Source organism: Trichoplusia ni, chromosome 12, assembly GCF_003590095.1.
Source record: "Trichoplusia ni isolate ovarian cell line Hi5 chromosome 12, tn1, whole genome shotgun sequence".
NCBI lineage: Eukaryota > Metazoa > Arthropoda > Insecta > Lepidoptera > Noctuidae > Trichoplusia > Trichoplusia ni.
In genome coordinates, this window is record NC_039489.1 from 303,334 (window position 1) to 322,404 (window position 19,071).

Genomic DNA, 19,071 nt, shown 5'->3' on the forward strand with positions numbered 1-19,071 from the left:
GAATTAGGGACCGACAGTATGGTCTTTTATTTTAAAATATTCATTCAATTTATACAAGTTTTATATTGTGTAAGTAACACAAACCAATGATTTCTTATTTTCATTTATATTGAACGTCCGATGACGTATACAGGCTGCATTTTAGTGCATATTATGTAAAATATGAATTTTGTAATGATTAAAACCGCGGTATCTCACGAATGGTGAGTCGTAAGAGAAAAACTGAACCATTTTTGTAGAGAATAGTATGATCTACAACTTTTGTCTGTATTATTTTACGATAAAACTTACCGTTTTGGAGAAAAATGGAAAAAACCTTAATTTTGCATGTTTGACCTTGAATTTTTTTTTTTGCAGAAGTGGGATCGAAGGGGACTTTTGATATTTTCTTTATAATGATGTATTTAACGTCTCTGCCAATTTTCAGCTCTATGCGAATTTTGGCTAAGTCAAATGTCTATTTTGACCAAACTGCAAGAATGCAGTTATATAACTTTCAAACGAGATGCGGGATCGATTCCCGTACAAGAAAAAAATGACAATAATTTAAGGTAATAATAGAATAAAAATGTAAGTATCTCTTTTGATAAAACACTGTGAAGTATTGTGAAGGAAGTTTATCAATTAGACGTTAATTCATAACTTGATGACCTAAGATGTCCTCAACTTTAAAGGTATTTGAGCTTCATGCGTAGCCGAATAACGATATGACCATTCAGCCGAAAGGAGTACTTTTCAATTAAGTATATTTTAAAACACTGTCGAGAGCTAAATGTAGACTAGACGAGCTCCACTATTTTTGTTAGTTTTTATGCCAGTGTTTTAAGAAATATCGTAAAAAAGGCCAATAAATACATAATATTAACTTTAATATGCTGAAAGAATGGTAATTTTAGTTACTCGAACAAAAAAAGATGCAAAAAGATTCTCTCCGGCGGGGAATCGAACCCCGGTCTCCCGCGTGACAGGCGGGGATACTGACCACTATACTACCGAAGACTTGTTAATCGAAGTTGAAATAGTACTTCTGTTATATAATGGAGTTTCTCATACGACATTACACAGAATGAAATGAAATTTAATACCTACTTACCTATTTAGCTTAGCATCCTCCTTATTATTTAATAGATACTATGAGTACTTACCTACTCGAAGAAACGTCACCTTTCGAGATTAATATTTATAAAAATACTTGAACCACATATTTGGTTAACCAGTTACACGAAATGTTAATGTATGTTTATGTTAATGTTTTGAAAATTTGCTAATAATTATAATCCGCTTGCCTCCATTCCAAACGTATGCTCCACATTGGTCCAAAAATATATTTATATTTGTCTAAAAAGTAAATTTTACTGATGTAGGCTAAACGCAAACGAATCTAAATAAATAAAAAGGAATGAATTATGAAACGAATGAATGAAAAAGTTAAAACTTCTGTGGAACGCGCCTGCCATTGATTACATTTGTTTTATAAAGTTGGCTAACCTACGAAGTGACGTACTGAAATCCAATAGAAACAGCTGAGAAAGAGACAGACATATTGCTAGACGTCAGGAATACGACAGAGAAAGAAGTAACAGTGTTCATTCGGACACCGAGTAGTGATATTCTAATGCTGTCAGGTGTGAGCTTGTGCGCATAGAAATAAGGTTTAATTTATCTTGTCAAATGGTTCTGAAGTAACTGTATAGGGAATCGAATCATTGCTTCGTCGTATCCCAGGAACGTCACTAGCTGACTGAGTATCGAATGAAGGTCGCTCGATGTTTCATTCGATCGCCATCTTGTAAAAGTATTTTACTCGTGAATCGTGATACTTTTGATTCGATACAGGCTTATAATCGTTTTCGATTCAATATCCATTTGATTTTCGGCGGCAAATTGACTATCTATCAAGACGTATCGATACAAAATGAAGAAATGTTCGTCGGTTGTGTGGCGATTCTTTGAGCGAATAGACGATAGTCAAAGATGTGTAGCAGTGGTGTGTAAATTATGTGAAACGCAATATAAATACTATGGAAATACGACAAATCTCCGGGCTCATTTGATAAATAAACATCCAATACAATGGGAACTGTCACAGAATGGAACATTGGATGATACTCATTTTAGAATTGAAGAAGATGACTCAAAACAATCTACACCAAATAAACGAAGGAAGTTTACACCGAGGGGTCTCAAAGATAAAAACGTACGTTACTCAGTATCAGTTAATCAGGAAGAATCATCAGGATCGGGCGTTATGCCAAAAATTGAAATACAACGGGTACCTACATAATGATTGTTATACCTTATTAGATAATGTTTTAGTCTTATCAGTTATCAAAACCGTATTCAGTATTCACTTCAAAAATATATCGATTAGCGATTGAGGTTTTGTTGATAAAAATTCAATACGCTTTATCGAAATGAAAAATCGATAACCTCATGATATCAATGACGTAACTGATAATCGATTAATGTTTGTAATTGCATTGTTGTTGTGTGTATTCTTTAGATTAAATTGTGCATGAGCTTAAATTGTACATTAGTTTGTGATTATTTTGTTTACAACTACTATAGTTGGTTTTTGAAAGTATCAAAAGTGCATAATAGTGTTCAGATCAGAGTAAATACGTATTCAACGCCATTTTAGGTTATGTTGATGACGCCGTCTCGCGCTTAAAGTTACAATAGTTGTTATTGGCAACCGTGAGCCTGAAGTTTTGTGTAACTTTCAGCCAATAAGGAAACACCACGAGTTGTTATATTTATCAGTTCTTTCTACAAGACAAACAGAGCATTGTATTATCACAATGACGTTCGAAGTGGTAATAAACAACGAAATACACATGACGAAACGCTAATATTTCATGATTTCTTTAATAAAATCATAGTACAGGGTTGTAATAGTATTTATTAATCATGTACTTTTAATAGTTTTTTTAGTATTTAATCCAAAACTGGTTGCATTGTACTAGTTTTTATGCCATCATCTTTTGTTACCATATCATGTAGATTATTAGTCTTTATTCAATAAACTAGTTTATTTTTAGTTTCCCTTGTCTTACCTATCTTATATTTTCAGGTAGATGTCTTAGAAAACACAGATTCTGATATTGACAGAGAAGATGGGAATGATTCTACAATAAACTTGGTCCGTCAGATGCATGCAGGAGGTAACACAGACGAGGAGTGGCTTGAAGATGATCCATACCAAATCACACATATAGAGACATATGAACCTAAACGCAAGAAGATGAAGTACAGAAAGATTAAGCGAGAAGTAGCTTCGCCTACAGGCCTACCTGGCTTCTATGTCGCACCCAAAGAAAAGAAAGTTGTCTACGAAGATCCTCAGAAACATGACGAGTACTCAGTATTCGGAGAATATGTAGCCAATAAACTAAGAAAATTCAAAACCCCAAGAACGAGAGGTAACTTACAACAATTAATCACAACTATATTATGGCAGGCTGAATATGGGCTGTATGACAATGCAGATGCGGTAAAACGGGTCCTCATGTACTCAATTCAGTCAAATGAACCAGAACCATCGGTACCTGTAGAGTTTGAGACGCAGATACAGACCGTACAAGCTGAAGAAGTTGTAGAGGTAAGACAGGACCCCATCCAAAGTAATGAAGGAGAAATAATAGCGGAAATTAGTTAGGTAGGTTTAGTGTATTTACGAGGTGTAAATCTTTAAAAATTATTGTTAATTATAATATAGACTTATAATATTTGTTTCCTTTTATTCACCTTATTCTATCAGATGATAACTTACACTTAGGGCATATGGGGTTTATGGCACTATGTGGCAAAACCCCTTTTTCATGTAGGGAATATTTGACTATTAACCACCACACTTGCTCACTGAGCATTGGTAATCCCAGCGCCCAATGTGTGGAATCAGGTTTGGTTTATAATAAATGAGGAGGTGTGAACAGTGAGATTGAAAGTAAGATGTAGGTTCGAACCCTACTTTAGAAATGAGCCTTAGAAGAAATTTGAGCTTTTTAATGGTAGTTTATTATTATTGATAAATTCACTGTCAAACTCGAAAGGGTATTTTTATTAGTCCTGTGGCGGCATGATGAGTGATTTTGACTGCTTTGTAACAGGATAGGTAAGTAAGATTATATTGACCGTTTTAACACAAATTTAGTAAGTATTATTGTACTAAATCTTTTATTGGTACCACTAAGTAGTACATAAAGTTGTATAGAGGGTATGTTAAAGCTAAACGTTCTAGGAAACATGGTAGATTAAATGAATAATTTCGTTTGTTATTGGTCATATAGCCTTAATGTTAAAAAACAATTTTATTGAAGTTAGGCAGTCGCTTTACTTTAATTTTATTTGATAGCTGATATTATTAACGCGGTTCGATTCCTGCTTGGACAAAAGCTTCCCTATTTGTTAAATAAATTTCATAGTATTCTAATTATGAACGTTGCTTTAGAACAATAATGAGTATGTTTCACGAGGATTCTTGCTATAATAAAAAGCTATGTGTTTGGACGTCCGGTTGGGATTTGTCCGCGGATGCGACGGAAAATTATACATAACCCCCTCGGGGCCAATAATTTAATGACAACCACACTAAGTAAATCAATCCTTGTGTCACTCCAGACACATGCACAATGACACCCAGACCTTGCATTCAGCATTCGTGTATTGCTTGTCGTACATGGATATGACACCTAAGCAAAGTATAGCCCAAACATAAGAGCATACAATCCAGCCGTTACGTGATTAGGTAAGATTAGAGTTTTTCTCATTAGGTACGAAAAATCACTCAATTACGCTTATCGAAATCGCGCATACTCCCATGCGTGTCTAATTATAAAATGCCTAGTTATTTACGTTGAAACAAAACATGTATTGAGCATAAAAAAGGTCCATTAACAGAATACGTGCCCAAACCTACGCGTTTTAAATCACGTGAATATTCCAAGATATAGTTCCCGCGCTATTTTTGAGGCAGGGTCATTGTACCTTTAATGTTTTTTTCTAGAGATTAAGATTTTAATTTCTCTTTCTCTTGTTGTTTGGTCATGACACAGTAGTAGGTATCTTCCTTACTGTGGTCATGACTGAGTATTGTGCCTCTCCTGACCAGCATTATGGACGCAGCGACGTCAGCAGCTTCGGTTGGACGCAATCTGGACAGATTCGGGTATTATCAGGTTCTTGATTTTAATTATAACGCCTTTAATGTAGAAGAAAGTACTATCTCGATGGCTTAAAGTCATTTTTCTCTAGTTATTCAGCGGCTCGTTGCAAGACCCGCATCACGTATGTCCGAAATGGCTTAACCGAATATGATAAGTTTTTTATTAGCTGGCTGGTGTTCGGTGTGATGATATAACTTGAAGGACCTCTCGATAAGACAGCCCATTAGGGTTGGCTGAAGGAACATTGTCAGGCTGAGCGAGCGGGATTTTCTGGAAGGGTTACCGTGGCCCCGGTATACAAAAGGTAAAAAGTATGGGACGGTTTTCTCATCCGGAAAATGATCCTCACAGCATTGCAGCAAAGATCTCAGTTTCCTAAAATACTGAACCTTTTTATATATGATACGACCAAATTGCAACGACTACCCAAGCACGTGTCTCTATCTCTATTCGCACAGTAATTAAACCCAATCTCATAAAATCTCAGCTAACTCAGTTTGTATGCAAAATGACACTAAAAGATTACGCTATCGTTCATTCAATATTCTTGCAGTAACATTACACTGCATAACCTATAAAGGAACGAGCAGAATTGCAGGTCAACTATAGCGCGGGCCGCTAATTACCGATAAGGATCTACTAAATTGGTCACTCCATAGTTCATGGTCTTAATGACTAGAAGACTAGACCTCTTGTAAATTGCATAGAGCAATGACGTTCACCACAGATAATAAATAAATAGATGGTGTGAAGTATTTGGGTCGGCTGTTCAACTCGCAACCAGGATGCAACTTAATTGTGCAGATAACTGCTAAATAGTTGGAATGGTAAGGTAATTTACAAGCTGGTGTTTATTGTCGGTTTAAAATACTCATTGGTTACATGGACTAGGAATTTCTCTATTTTAGGGGCCGTCTTTTAACTAACCGAATAGCATAGGTACTTGCTCACTACGCCAAAGCCGTAAATATTGCGCGACGTGTCACGGGTTCGATCCTCGCGTAGGACAAGCGTTTGGGTTATCTACAAATGTTTGATTTGGTTCTAGGTGTTCTTGCATGTGACCTGAATGTTTCTGAAACCTTCCGCGACTTGACGGCCGTTCCTAAGTACAGGAGTCGTTTTCTTAAATAGCCTAAATTTTTAATCTAAGCTGTTTAGGTGAGGTTAGTTTAGGAGAGATGGAAGGAGATAAGAAAAACCGTTGCTTGGTTCTGGTATAAAATCTTACTGAAGTAGTTGACTATTATTTAAAATATGAAGATCAGATCCTGTTGACTTGCTTACCTGCAAACCTAATCAAGTCTAATTCAATATAAGCATAATGCGAACACAAATTCTAAACTGGTCTTGAGCTTCTGCTTATCATCATCCTAGCCTTATCCCAACTATGTTGTGGTCGGCTTCCAGTCTAAACGAATGCAGTTAAGTACCAGTGTTCTACAAGAACCGACTGCCTATCTGACCCCTTCAACCCAGTTACCTGGGCAACACGATACGGAGGAACTCGTTATGACAAAGATGGTCACCCATCTTCGTACCGACCATGTTGAACGAGCTTAACCTGTGATGGATCTGAAGCCAGAGCTTATTGAGGTTGAGATTCTGACTGCCTTGTAGAATCAACTATTTCAAATAAAAACGTAATCTGTTATAAATTAATAAGAAAGTGTTTCATTTATTTTAAGAAACTAATTAAACATGTCTGCTACTGCTTAGACAGTGAAATAAAGATAACCGAGTCCTGTCAATGTGCGGCAGCTTTTCTGCCTACCTCCTATATTTTAAAAGATTGTTCATAAAATAATAGTGTTTGAAAATCGATCTTATGGGGAGCTCATAAGGTTTACATTTAACTGTGCTTTTTGTATCAAATTTGGATAACACACGCGCATGCGCTGTTGACATTTTGATCGTACATCTTCCTCAGAAATATGTGGTTCTCGCTCGCACACGTCAATTTGCCGTTCTGCCAACATGGCCACGCTAAGCCGTACTTCGACAAAATTATTTAGAAAATTACAGTTTTCACCTGTTTTTACGCGTAATTTCAGTAATGTGAAAGGAAATAATTCGTTAACGAAGGTTATTACAACCTGTGTTTGTGTCGTCGGCGGCGGCGTGGCGTTCTATGCTGTAAATAAATATGGGAGGAAGAATACAGTGTACGCTCTCAAGGCGAAGGTTAGTCATATTTTGCTATTAAATAAGGTCTAGTAAGCACTTGTATATGCAGAAAAACGGCTAAAGACTGCTTCTATCTATTCCTCATTAGATCACAACTTCAGCAAGGTTAGTTTATGTCATATTTTTTTATTAAATGCGCAATCGCGAGAGCTTGTTTATAAATAGCACCTACAGTTTGACAGTTGTACGAACGTTCCGTAATACGTAATATTATTACGTTCCGTATTAAAACAGGTTTTATCCACGCAAAATTAGACGTAATATTATTATAAAAATATCTAAATTAGTTAATCTGAAACCAGTAAATGTCAAGTAAGCATAATATGTATATTATTATGTGAGCAAAAAACAGGAAAACTATTGTAAAGAGGTGTAGTTCTAAATTGGTAACTGATAACGTTTTTTCCTCGACGAACGGCTTGGCTCGTCAGCTGTGAGCGCTGCGGGTTCGATTCCTGCTCGGTGCCAATAAGTTATAGCATATGCATTTTGAATAATTCGTTGATATTGGTAATATGCTTACCAATATCAACTTATAACAACTATCAAAAAATTCATATTAATTATTTTATTATTGGTACTCAATATATTTTTATTCTTATGGTTTTAAATTGTGCAATTAGATTTTACAATCGTTGACTTTTGATGTTAAGATTTACTTTCTACGCACAGGCACGGATACCACTTTCTTGACATAAAAAAATACCTAGATAAAATACCAGGTACCTACTCAGGTTTTTTTTATCTTCTCATAGTACAGTCATAGTACATCAGTAGTTCCCACTCCCAACAATTCCAAGACATAATTATCTATGATAAATAATTCAAAATTCAAATTCTCAAGTTTCGATACTAATGGAATCGATTAATATCGAGCATGAGAACGGTAGCCGAGTGAGAGTTATTTTTTTAATTTAACACGTGTTTAACGAGTTAATGAGTTCCTGGGGTGGTGAATGGTTAATAAGACAGGAGAATAATTGCCGCCATCACTTAAGGGTTTGACTTTAAACTTACTTGTTTAAATTTCGAATCAAGTGTTGAGTGTTTTAATGTTGGTGTGTTTTTAATGTAGAGAGTTTTTAGTCGATTCGTAGTGATGACTAGAGCTGTGTTTCACGATTGTTAGGTTATTCAATGTTTTTTTTGTTGATTTTGGAATGGATTTATTGTTGTCACTCAGAAGAAATACCTGTAGAATTGATGAAAATTTGTACTGTAACAAAATTTACGTTATACATATAGCTCTAAATATAAGTTGTTCGAGAAGTGAGATACGCTTTCTTGTAATAATGTACGTAGCATAAGTTTCTAAAATCCTGTTACTTTGTAAATAAGCTGTTCGCAAACATTTCTTCCTTTCACACATTATCAGTTACTTTGAAATAGAGCTTCGTAATAATATACAAATACGGTAAAATGCAAACGATCTATTTTTGAAGCCATCAAGTGATATTCGACAGGTATAACATCCTTATGTTTGTAATAATAGTAATACCTTCTTAGGAGATACAGTCATAGTCAAAATGTGAATAAAATTACATATAATTTTATATTGAAGTGATTTTTTGACTTGAACGTTTGTAAAACACGCACCGCGACACAAGGATTAAATTCTTTAGTGCGAGATTCGATTTTTAAGGATCAATAAAACCGCATATTATAAGTCGAGATCTTTGTTATTCCAATTTCCCTATAATTTAATTTAAATAATTATTCAAACAGTTAACTATGAAAAGACCTAGATGTTTATTGGCCTATAAACATCCATCATTTGCCTACTATTTCATGAAATTGCTGATTTGTGTATCAAATCGTATGCTAAGTAAGAAATTCAATTTCTCGTTTATATTTGAGCACTTGAGTGTACACTCCCTATAACGCTTTAAAACGTTATTCTGATCAATTCATATTTTACGAGTCTATATGCGTGTCATTTACTGTGCCCAGGAATCTAGGATATTGCAGGACAGTATATATTGTATCTTCCCCCCAATTTCGAAAAAGATGACCAAATTATTTTGTTCAATCTACTGATCGCTAGGGACACAACGACAGCCCTTGAAATTAGGTCAACCAGTCTTATTCCCTTTTCCTAAGACTTTCATTTTATAAACTTTAAATTTATAATGTTGGATTTTCTAATTCTTAGCCTTTTTCACGCGTAGATCATAGTTATCGGGAGCGCCCGACTAGTTTCGGACCCAACCGGAGTTTTAAGGACTCCGGTGCATCATAATGAATCATTCTCACTTTAGTTATTATAGTGAACCCTTACGGTACTTAGCCTTTCCCCAAATATATCGGGATCAGCTCCAAATCTTACCAAATTAACCTAAACACTAGATTTCATATTAATCGGCGAATAGTTCTATACCAAATATCTAAACAATGGAATCCGGAGAATCATATTCAACATGGCTGCTTTACTTAATACATCTATGATGGCTACATTAACAAGCTGACACACTAGTATTGCCTCCACAAAAATAAATATACGTATTATTCGATATCAGTTTATAACACCAATACTGTTATAGATTGTATGTCTTAATCCCGGAATATATTATGCTGATTCTCCGTTTAGGTCTAGCCTAGGTATACGAGTACCTACCTATAAGTCTTGAAGTAAAACAGTTGTATTTGTGGGAGCGAGATGGTGTACTATAACGCGTAGAGCGACGTCTCTTTCCCACACTGAACCAACTTTACTTTTATATGTGAGGGTAGGCCTTAAGTTCTCGATATGAAATCACATTCCTGATTTAATGGTAAATGTTATTCAGCTAGGAAATGTGCTATTGTAACTAGATTATCGTTCACAATAAATGGTAAAGAGATTGTCTGTTTTCACAAATTTCAAATTCATAGCAACTGATTGTTTGATTTCGATTTGCATGTTTATTGTCATTCTTGATGGTTTGTGTAATTTTAGATGTTTGCTTTTCGATTTGAAACAAAAGCTTGTTGTTGCTACGGCTCATACCGCTTACATGTAGGGTTTGCCAAAAAGAAAAGTTCTCGCCTTTACTGATTTTATACACAAAGACTAGACTTAAGGCAAGCATTCTTAAATCACACATACGCTTGTCCTAAGCTGAGATCGAACTCGGGGAACGTCACGTAAAGTGGGTTTGATCTATCTATACTACTTGGCTATCCGTGCACTCTAGCTGCTAGGTGAAAGAACGCACGATTTTTGAAAATTAAGCACTCCGCGATGACTTTCTCTTTTTTAGGTTGATGGAGGTTTATGCCGAATTCTAACTAGCAAATACCAACGTGACGGTAAAGAGTTATACCGGCTTCGGCTTCCTATGGATTTACGTTCTTCCTCTGAGTCCTCCCCATTTTCCTATAAACGCATTTATTGGTTCTGTCACATGTCCTGTCACATCCGACCATTGATCCGTATAGTGTTAGTAACATCTTAATCTCAATACTCAATCTTTATTGGTTCCATAATGTACATTTACAGCTGGTAGGTTATAATTATATAGACACAATTATGGACCTTGTTAGGCACAGCATAAATATACATAAAAAATAAAAAGCTTGAATTAATTGGCGACATGTACGCTAGTAATGACATGCCTGCCTGCTCAGTGCCTAATGAAAAACCCTTCAATCTAGTCCGCCAGACGCCAGTGTAGTCATTGTAGCCAGTGTTGTTGGAGTTAATCTGAATCGCTTCAGTAATTCAGCATACTCGCACATCGCTTGTGCGTAACGACATAAAAATCGTCAATCATTTGAATAGTGAATCAGTCTTAGGAGAACGGTTGAAGACCTTTGGTACTTTGCTTCCTCTAAAACTCATCGCTAAATTGATAGCTCATAAAATTATTCGACAAAAACATTTCAGTTTAGCTATTCACAAGTATATAATATACGACTTTGTTCCCGATACAGTAGATAAGTACAGTCTATGATGAGCTATATTTTTATATGTTGATATCATCTTTATTCCAAAGTAGTAGAGTTCATTGCGGTATTAATTGATGTAAACGTGTGTTGCTTACTGTACATTCAGCAACAAAATTTTATGAATACGATATGTTTAAAACACGCAATGATATGCTACTAGTGGCTTTATAGATATACAGATAATGTCTGTTTATATTGATATTTTCTTAACCCTTACCCATTACTTGAAGTTCTGAAAAAAATGTAGAGACCCCTCCTAATTTTGCAGTTTTATGTGCAAGATGGCTCTCTTCCCTGAAACTGTCACAACTGAACTGAAACTCTTTGAGTCTTATTTTGAGACCTGATGCCTCGATTATTTTACAAATATGATGGCGAAAAAAGGCTTTTGATAGTCACAGTACACTATACGCCGATAAAACAAAAGAAACTCATAAAAATCGATTTAACATTTGCCTTCAACTCGATACCCCATTTAACAATGAATGACACAGTTTAAATAAAGGCCATTTTAATCGGATCAATCGATTTGATTCGTGTCATATGTTGATATTATCTTGTATCGATTGGACTCGTTGACTTTTATACTGTGTTTAATACAGCGTTGGTAATGGTAGGGTAATTAGACTTTATGCTTGAGTGGATTCTGGAATCTGGACGGCAATTTATGAGTGTATGATTTTTTATTTTTTGCTGGGATGCCGACGATTTCGACGATTGTTATCGTTTGTTATAAATATGTTTTCCTCTTTAAGTAGGTTCATCGGCCTAGCCTTTTCTTAACTATTTTGGGGTCGGCTTCCAGCCTAAGCGGATTCAGCTAAGTTCCAGTGTTTTACAAGGGGCGACTGCCTATCTGACCTCCTAAACCCAGTTACCTGGGCAACACGATATCCCTTGGTTAAACTGGTTGTCAGACTTTACAATGTTTTTGTATGAATAACAGCCGGGACCCACGATTTAACGTGCCTTCCGAAACACGGAGGAACTGGTTATGACAAAGATGGTCATCCATCTACGGACCAACCGCGTCAAGCGTAGCTTAACCTGTGATCGATTCACTTTTGCAGTTACAACTTAGCCACGAGCTCTCCTTTTTGTGTAGTTGATTAGTTTGTATTTTGTGGTAGAGAAAGCGGCGTCCTAATCGATTATTCTGTGCGGGACATGTGCTGCGTTCTTGGTATTTTGTTCATCCAACAACTTAAGTTATTTAGCATATATCAAAGAACCAAGTAACTCGAACAACTTAAAGAAACCAGCCCCTCGTAGAAAACACTCAAATGTATGGAAATGACATTTCGTTTCAATTAATCATCGACTTAGATCTGTCGTCTACATAGGTAAATTAATGTTTTCAATTCACTTTCTTGATTGTTAAAATTTCACTTGGCGCTGGAATAGTATTTGAGTTTCTTGCAATCGCAAGGAGATAACCAGAGGCGGCAAATTTGGACGACTATTACTGTTATATTGGAAATTTTACATAATCCCAGACAATTGGAAAAAGGGAAATGTGACTTTTGCCCTGCAGTGAGACACTATAGATTAATAATAAATAATTTATTGGACATTTCCAAATAAAAATGATGCTTAGCCCATGCAAAAAAGTTTAACTTAGATTTGGTTCTACTTTTAGGTAATACAACGAACTATAACAATATGCAAACACTAGAAAATGCGACTACAAGAAAGTTCTAGTCAATTTTATTATCTTTAATCCTGCATACGAAAACAGGGCCTCAATTCCGTTATTTACAATGGCCGGTAGATAAATGAAATTTGACAGTATTTGCATATTCCTCAGCATTTGCCAAAACGATAATTAGAAACTCATTGTACTGACAGCGAGTTTATTATATAGTGTCATTTGAATCCAATTTCCATTCATTCGTCTACAATTGTAAATAGTAGAATTAGGGCCCAGTTATTGTGTGAAAGTCATAATAAACAGTAACATCAACGCTATCAACGCTCACGTTTAGTCAGCTTCACAAATCCTATTATTATCCTTGCGCAAGCGTCGATCTTGCGTTGCATCGAGTCCGTGCAATTAATCGATAAAGCTTTTCCATATCGATTTAAGAGAAAGTGTGTTAATTAGTGACGTTGATGTATATCTTAAAGGGAGATTAATATTCCCGTTGTCTGTGTGGTCTTCGATGAATATTGTGCGCTGTATTATCTTTTTATTGTTAATTTAATCGATAATCCTTCTTGTGGGTACTTGTGTTTATATTTGATGCTGTTGAATGCAGCAGGTGAATGACTTACTAAAGTAATGACCATTTATACACTAGTTTTTGTATCTATATTTTTCTCCACAGTGACTTTATAATAAGCTTTTAAGTTAATGCTGGATGTGGCAAGCCGAAGACAGGGTGCTATTGCGCACATTGGGAGAGGCCTATGCCCAGCAGTGGACTACTAAAGTCTGATGATGATGATGAAGCTAATAAAAACTGCTTTGCTCAAAATGTACAGTGCTGCCCTTAAAATGGCACTTTCCACCGCCACCCACGCAGAAACGATGTTACAATTTAGTCGTACTAATCTGGTGCTCATCCTTCGGTTTACGTGCTTCATCCAAATTAATAAGCTGTTTAACACTTAAACTCGCTATATTATTCCCCGAACGAATGCCCTCGAAATCCTCACATCAAACAACTACCGCACACGTAAAGCGGCAAAACTCTTACACCTTTTGAATAAAAGCACAGATGAAAAATAAAATACGATAAACAAGGTCGTTGAGTGTCATCCCATACCTTACTTTAGTAATAAGAGCCCTGTTTTAGCAAATCCTTTGCATCGTCGCCGATCCTCAATGTCCAGTCATACGAAGCAAGTAATATGACAGGCGTGGTTTAAATACATCGTTTATTTTATCTTATTGGCACTTAATGAGCGGCCGACGGCGCCGCACACACTTTCGGAGTACTCGGAGTTCCTTTTTAAGATTTCTGTGAGCCTTCGATATTTTGTTCACAAATTGCGTCATAAGCAAATTCGTGGAATGGATTGAGGTGTAATATTACGTGAAATGGTTTGGGAGATGCTCAGTTTATAATCTTAATTTGTTAATAAGAATGTTGGAAGAATGCTTCGTAATTTTTGGCACGACTTGTAATGAAGTTAAATTGCCCAATAGCTGTGATTTTGTATTAAATGGTGTTAATTGAAGATCTTACCACTGTGTTGCCAAACAGCATTAACGTCAAAAATAAATCGATTTCCTATATGATAAGTGTAATCTTAATGCATTCTAGGAAAATAATTCAAAATGTTCTGACAAACACTTACATAATTTTCGCATTAGTTGGCAACCTCTACAGGAAAGTCTTCAAATAAATATCATTTGTCACTCATAAATAATTCAACTAGAACGCCACTGCGGTGTCCTAACCTACATCAAAATGATCACTTGCCTACAAATTGATTGAGCCTAAACAATACTATGAATCAAAACGGGCGCCATTTTGTGATTCATGGTCACACAAGCCAAGTCCAACACAGGATTTCCTACTAAATAAAAAGTGAAGTCTGAAAATGGTAATATTGTCATTGTTCTATTGTTTATCGGTGATTTGTGAGCAATAGTAATGAGGTTATTTTCGATTTTGGCTTGTTTTAGTTTTATTACAAATCCTCATGTTTACGCTACATTTGAATTCTATATAAATCATGTCTGCATAAAACTGCAACGTCTGCTATGCTTAAACTGATATACAGTCTAATCCTTTTGTATGTTTCGCAAAAAGTAGTTATATTTCAGTAAAACTTGAGACTGCTCTAAATGCAGTGGTATCGTTGTATATTGTAGCACTGTCTCTAACACTTTGATGTATGAAATGAACTAGAAAGTACAATCCTTATCTATCGCTCTCCTTATTTTGACTTACATATTTTTTATCCACACAATAATAGAGTAGGTAATGTACAAAACTGTATTGATGTGTATAAATTATAATTTTTCCAGTTGGTCTGAACTTGGCCCAAATTTTGCCATGCACCGCGTAATTATACAATCATATTTTTATGACACTACGTCTGAAAACAGTCACGTAGACATTCAATTATTTGTCACCCACGAACGAATGCCGTCATGGTACCATCATTGCCAATCTGTGGTCTAATTCCTATCGTTACCGTCTTAATCAACAATTAGTATTTCTTAGATGGTTCTCTACTTAATAGAAATGGTAGTGGGATTGTCCCATGGCCTTTGTAAACATCGTTACTCTATGTATCATAGATGCGTCATGAACCCTCTCGCATTTTCATCACGTACTATTTTCGTATATATTTATGGAAGGCCTATGTCTTCCGAAAGTGAAACCTTAATTTGTATGAGTCATTTGAAATAGGTTCGGACCGTGGGCGATGGTTTATTAACTTATCACCAGGCGGTATAACAACGTTTTAACCTAATTGATAGCCGGCCTACGTAAATACTTGCTTTATGGCCGATCGTGATTGAGTATTAAATTAACGAGATTATCCATTGTATGATGACGTTTAAATGAAAGATTATGATAGTTTCAGTAATGCAGATGGAATTATCAAGATAGCAGTAACAATTATTTCTGTGGAAGTAGATTAAGTATTGAGTCTTCACAGATCATAAGCAGTTGCTATATTGAAAGTTATTCCTATTGAAACTTGACGGAGTTCACCTGTTTTCCCTGTTTATATTGGCTCGTACGTACGTCCATACTTGTAAATGTCGTCTTTAGTGTGAATAGGAAATGAGCAGTACGTTATTGAGATACGCCAAGTTATTAATAGGGATAAAGTCAACTAACATGTTCTTGCAAATTAGCATCCATCTTGATACATATATCCTATTTAGCTCATTGCCTTAGTTTCGAAATTCTATCTTTAGAAGTTGAAGTTCTTAAGTTGTGTGACACTACAGGTTTAAAAACGGATTTTATTATATACTGGAAAATTATAAGTTTTAAATTCCGCTCTTGTCTTAGCACTTAACTTACCAAATAAAGTTATGAGGAAGCTTTTGAACTTAAAAACATTTTTCGATAAGTACTCAATTATTTTCTCGAAAATATGTTCATCAAAAACAATGATGCCCAAGGCTTTGTAAGTGCAAACTTGTACATAGGTATTGTTCTCAGTAACGCAATTTCGCGCACCCTTCAATTACAAAGATTAAAATTTGATACTTCTTCAAGCTGCAATTTAGTACGTCGAGTATTTAAATATGTTGGGTTCAGTAACCGATGTTCTGCTGTGTATAGGTAGTGCTGTAGTTCAATATACCGGAATGCCGCGTCCACAAAGAGGGCTAGCGAAATTGTATACATGTAGTTTTTTTTCCTTCTATGAGAAAGTTGTACATCAACCATTTTGTTTTGTAGCAGACGAGACCCATGTTTCTCAGTCGACTACTTTTTTCTTGTCGAAGTAACACAATCCACTGTGTCGCACTAAACTGTCCAACGCGCCCTTACAAGCCCTTACCATCGGTTATGTGATATACTGGTCTATTGACCGTGTTTTATTGATTTTGTCGTTCAGGTCTCTGTTTACTGGACGAAAGTATTTTTTATTGCTTTGGATTTATATCAAGGGGTCATGTTACCGATCTGCATGAAATCTTTTTTAATGATGTTGTAGGTTTAATGATGAGTCATCTACATACTTAACAAGTGTTCAGTATACATGTCGTTGTATTACTACGATTGCATTATTGCAGTCCAAATAATTTGAAGTTCAAAGACTTTATCAACGCTCTTGTATCAAAATCGTAAACAAACAAATCCTTAGAAATCATAAGGCGTCATTTCTCAGGAGTATTGAGAATGCCAACACATGGTAGGGGACACCGGTGCGCCCGTAACAAAACACTGAATGGCGCGCGATAATATCAAACTCACGATTAAAAGTAAATCAGTCGATGCTATTCAACGGTTTAACCCTAAATTGTAGCAACCCCCTATAAACGGGGCCGTATTATTGTCCAATGCCCATTAACTAAAGGGTGTTTCCGAGAATAGACCACCAACGACGCCATTGATCCAGATCCAAATATTGGTCAGTGCATCACATTTTTTTTTCTCTAAATTTTATGATAGCCCTTATTTGGTGATATAATGAGATAATTTGTTGTCAAATCCCTTTGTGACTTTGTTTGCTATGTAAAGAATGGAATGGAGGATAATAATTTATAGTTACATTCAAGTGGCATGGGAAATTATGAGTCGAAAAATAGAGGAGTTGTCGCCTTTTTGTTACAATTTAAAATACAAATATCATGTACAAAAAAATGATTCATTAATAAAACAACAACTTATTGCGGTATAGACAGTCTCAATACAAATTCGTAATGCTAATATCAATATCTAAAGCAGAACGTGCATCGCTGAATATTATTGAATTCCCCTCGTACACGTGATTGATTCAAACAATTGACCCAACTCAAAACAATTTTGGTCAAGTGCAAAAAAATACACAAGATATTTATAAAGGACTCTTGGCCTCTTACTCCATATTGATGTACGACGTCAATTCAATACATGTCATTAATATAAAAGCGCCCGACAAATTCTATGGAACCGGATTAATATGATTTGTGAACAGCTTCATTATAGCTAATTAAAATAACTGTTATACCACTCATATCACCAACAAGTTTCTAAATACTTCTGAATTCTTCCCGGAACTATTAGGCGAGATGCAGACCTGTTACAATTTGGATCAAATGTTCAATATGTTTGTACATTATTCTGTTTTAACGAGATGTGTGGAATGATCTTATGGTAAGACGGGAAAATGTACGATTGTATGTTGATGCCATCTGGCCGTGTGTTCGACTATCTAACACATTGATTTCTTTACTTGTCAAGTTTCTAGACACCTGCGGGCTCTGATTAAGACGTGTCGTTGTAAGTTGCAAACGTGAAGTATTTAAAAAAATTAAATACTTCACGTTTGCCAGCTGTTTGTTCGATGGTGATCAACGTTTTTAAGAATACATACATATGTCTATATCTGTATAGTGTCTACAGTCCAAACTATTGGCAGTTTGGTAAAATATCTATATCGATAACTTTGCTATTTTTTGACCTTCTACTTACAAAATCAGATTTCGAATTCTCTATATTCTTCCTCTATATTTCTAAGTTTTTCAACCTTGTTAATAGCGTCTATAAACACAACGCTTACTAGAAGCTTCCTACCAACCTTACCGGAAATCTTACCCTAATCTTTCCATTAATCTATCGTCTAACGGCCCTCTTACTCCCCTAGCTCCATCAGTGACAGTGTCTCCACTAATTCAGCCTTCGTTTCGCAGACCATTAGAGGTCCGGTTCGTACTGTAATTGATAGCTCTTCACGTCTGCCTTCAAGGGTCCCCTAAGCTGTTGTAATGCCGTTAATTGTTTGCTTATCGGTTAAACTTTGTTTTGGAGTCAATACTTCACTGTACAGATGTCCAATTTTCCGTTCATTGTTTTTGTTGAATTACGTCGTTGAGGAAAGTGGGATCGCTATTTATAGGTTAATTATGAACTTGTCTTTATCATTGTTGCGAATTTCGGTTAGTTAAAATGTAGGCTACATTGATACGGATGTAACATGGACTATTTTTTATTATGAGAAAAAATCTCGATTGTAATAGCCACTAGCCCACTAGCCCCCCCAAACCAGATACATATTTATTTTTTAAATCATGCTAACAAAATATAAACTCTTTCAAAATATAAAAAACGAGATAACTGAGTTCTCAATCCCTTATCGACTTACCTGACTAAACCTTTCAATGATATTT

At 35.6% G+C, this 19,071-nt stretch overlaps 2 protein-coding genes and 1 non-coding gene across 8 annotated transcripts in view; 2 read left to right on the forward strand and 1 right to left on the reverse strand.

Moving 5' to 3' along the window:
• Positions 1–927: 927 nt before the first annotated feature.
• On the reverse strand, positions 928–999 carry Trnad-guc. The gene has a single exon. It is a non-coding gene; the product is annotated as a tRNA-Asp (tRNA).
• Positions 1,000–1,677: 678 nt separating this feature from the next.
• On the forward strand, positions 1,678–3,730 carry LOC113499374. 3 transcript variants are annotated; one of them, XM_026879839.1, is made up of 2 exons: positions 1,678–2,272; positions 3,074–3,730. In XM_026879839.1, the coding sequence occupies exons 1-2, from the start codon at positions 1,916–1,918 to the stop codon at positions 3,656–3,658; spliced, it is 942 nt and encodes a 313-aa protein (XP_026735640.1). In that variant the 5' UTR covers positions 1,678–1,915; the 3' UTR covers positions 3,659–3,730. The 3 variants fall into 3 exon arrangements, with proteins under 3 accessions (XP_026735640.1, XP_026735641.1, XP_026735642.1); XM_026879840.1 differs by having other exon boundaries at positions 1,679–2,197; XM_026879841.1 differs by lacking the exon at positions 1,678–2,272 and adding an exon at positions 2,396–2,816.
• A 3,258-nt stretch (positions 3,731–6,988) lies between these two features.
• LOC113499449 (calcium uptake protein 3, mitochondrial) overlaps positions 6,989–19,071 on the forward strand; it is a 90,311-nt gene continuing 78,228 nt past the window's right edge. Inside the window, exon 1 of one of the 4 annotated variants that reach the window (XM_026879931.1) lies at positions 6,989–7,349. In XM_026879931.1, the coding sequence (XP_026735732.1) occupies positions 7,143–7,349 (207 nt within the window). In that variant the 5' untranslated portion in view covers positions 6,989–7,142. The remainder of the gene's footprint in view (positions 7,350–19,071) is intronic. The other 3 variants (XM_026879932.1, XM_026879933.1, XM_026879934.1) reach the window with 3 other exon arrangements.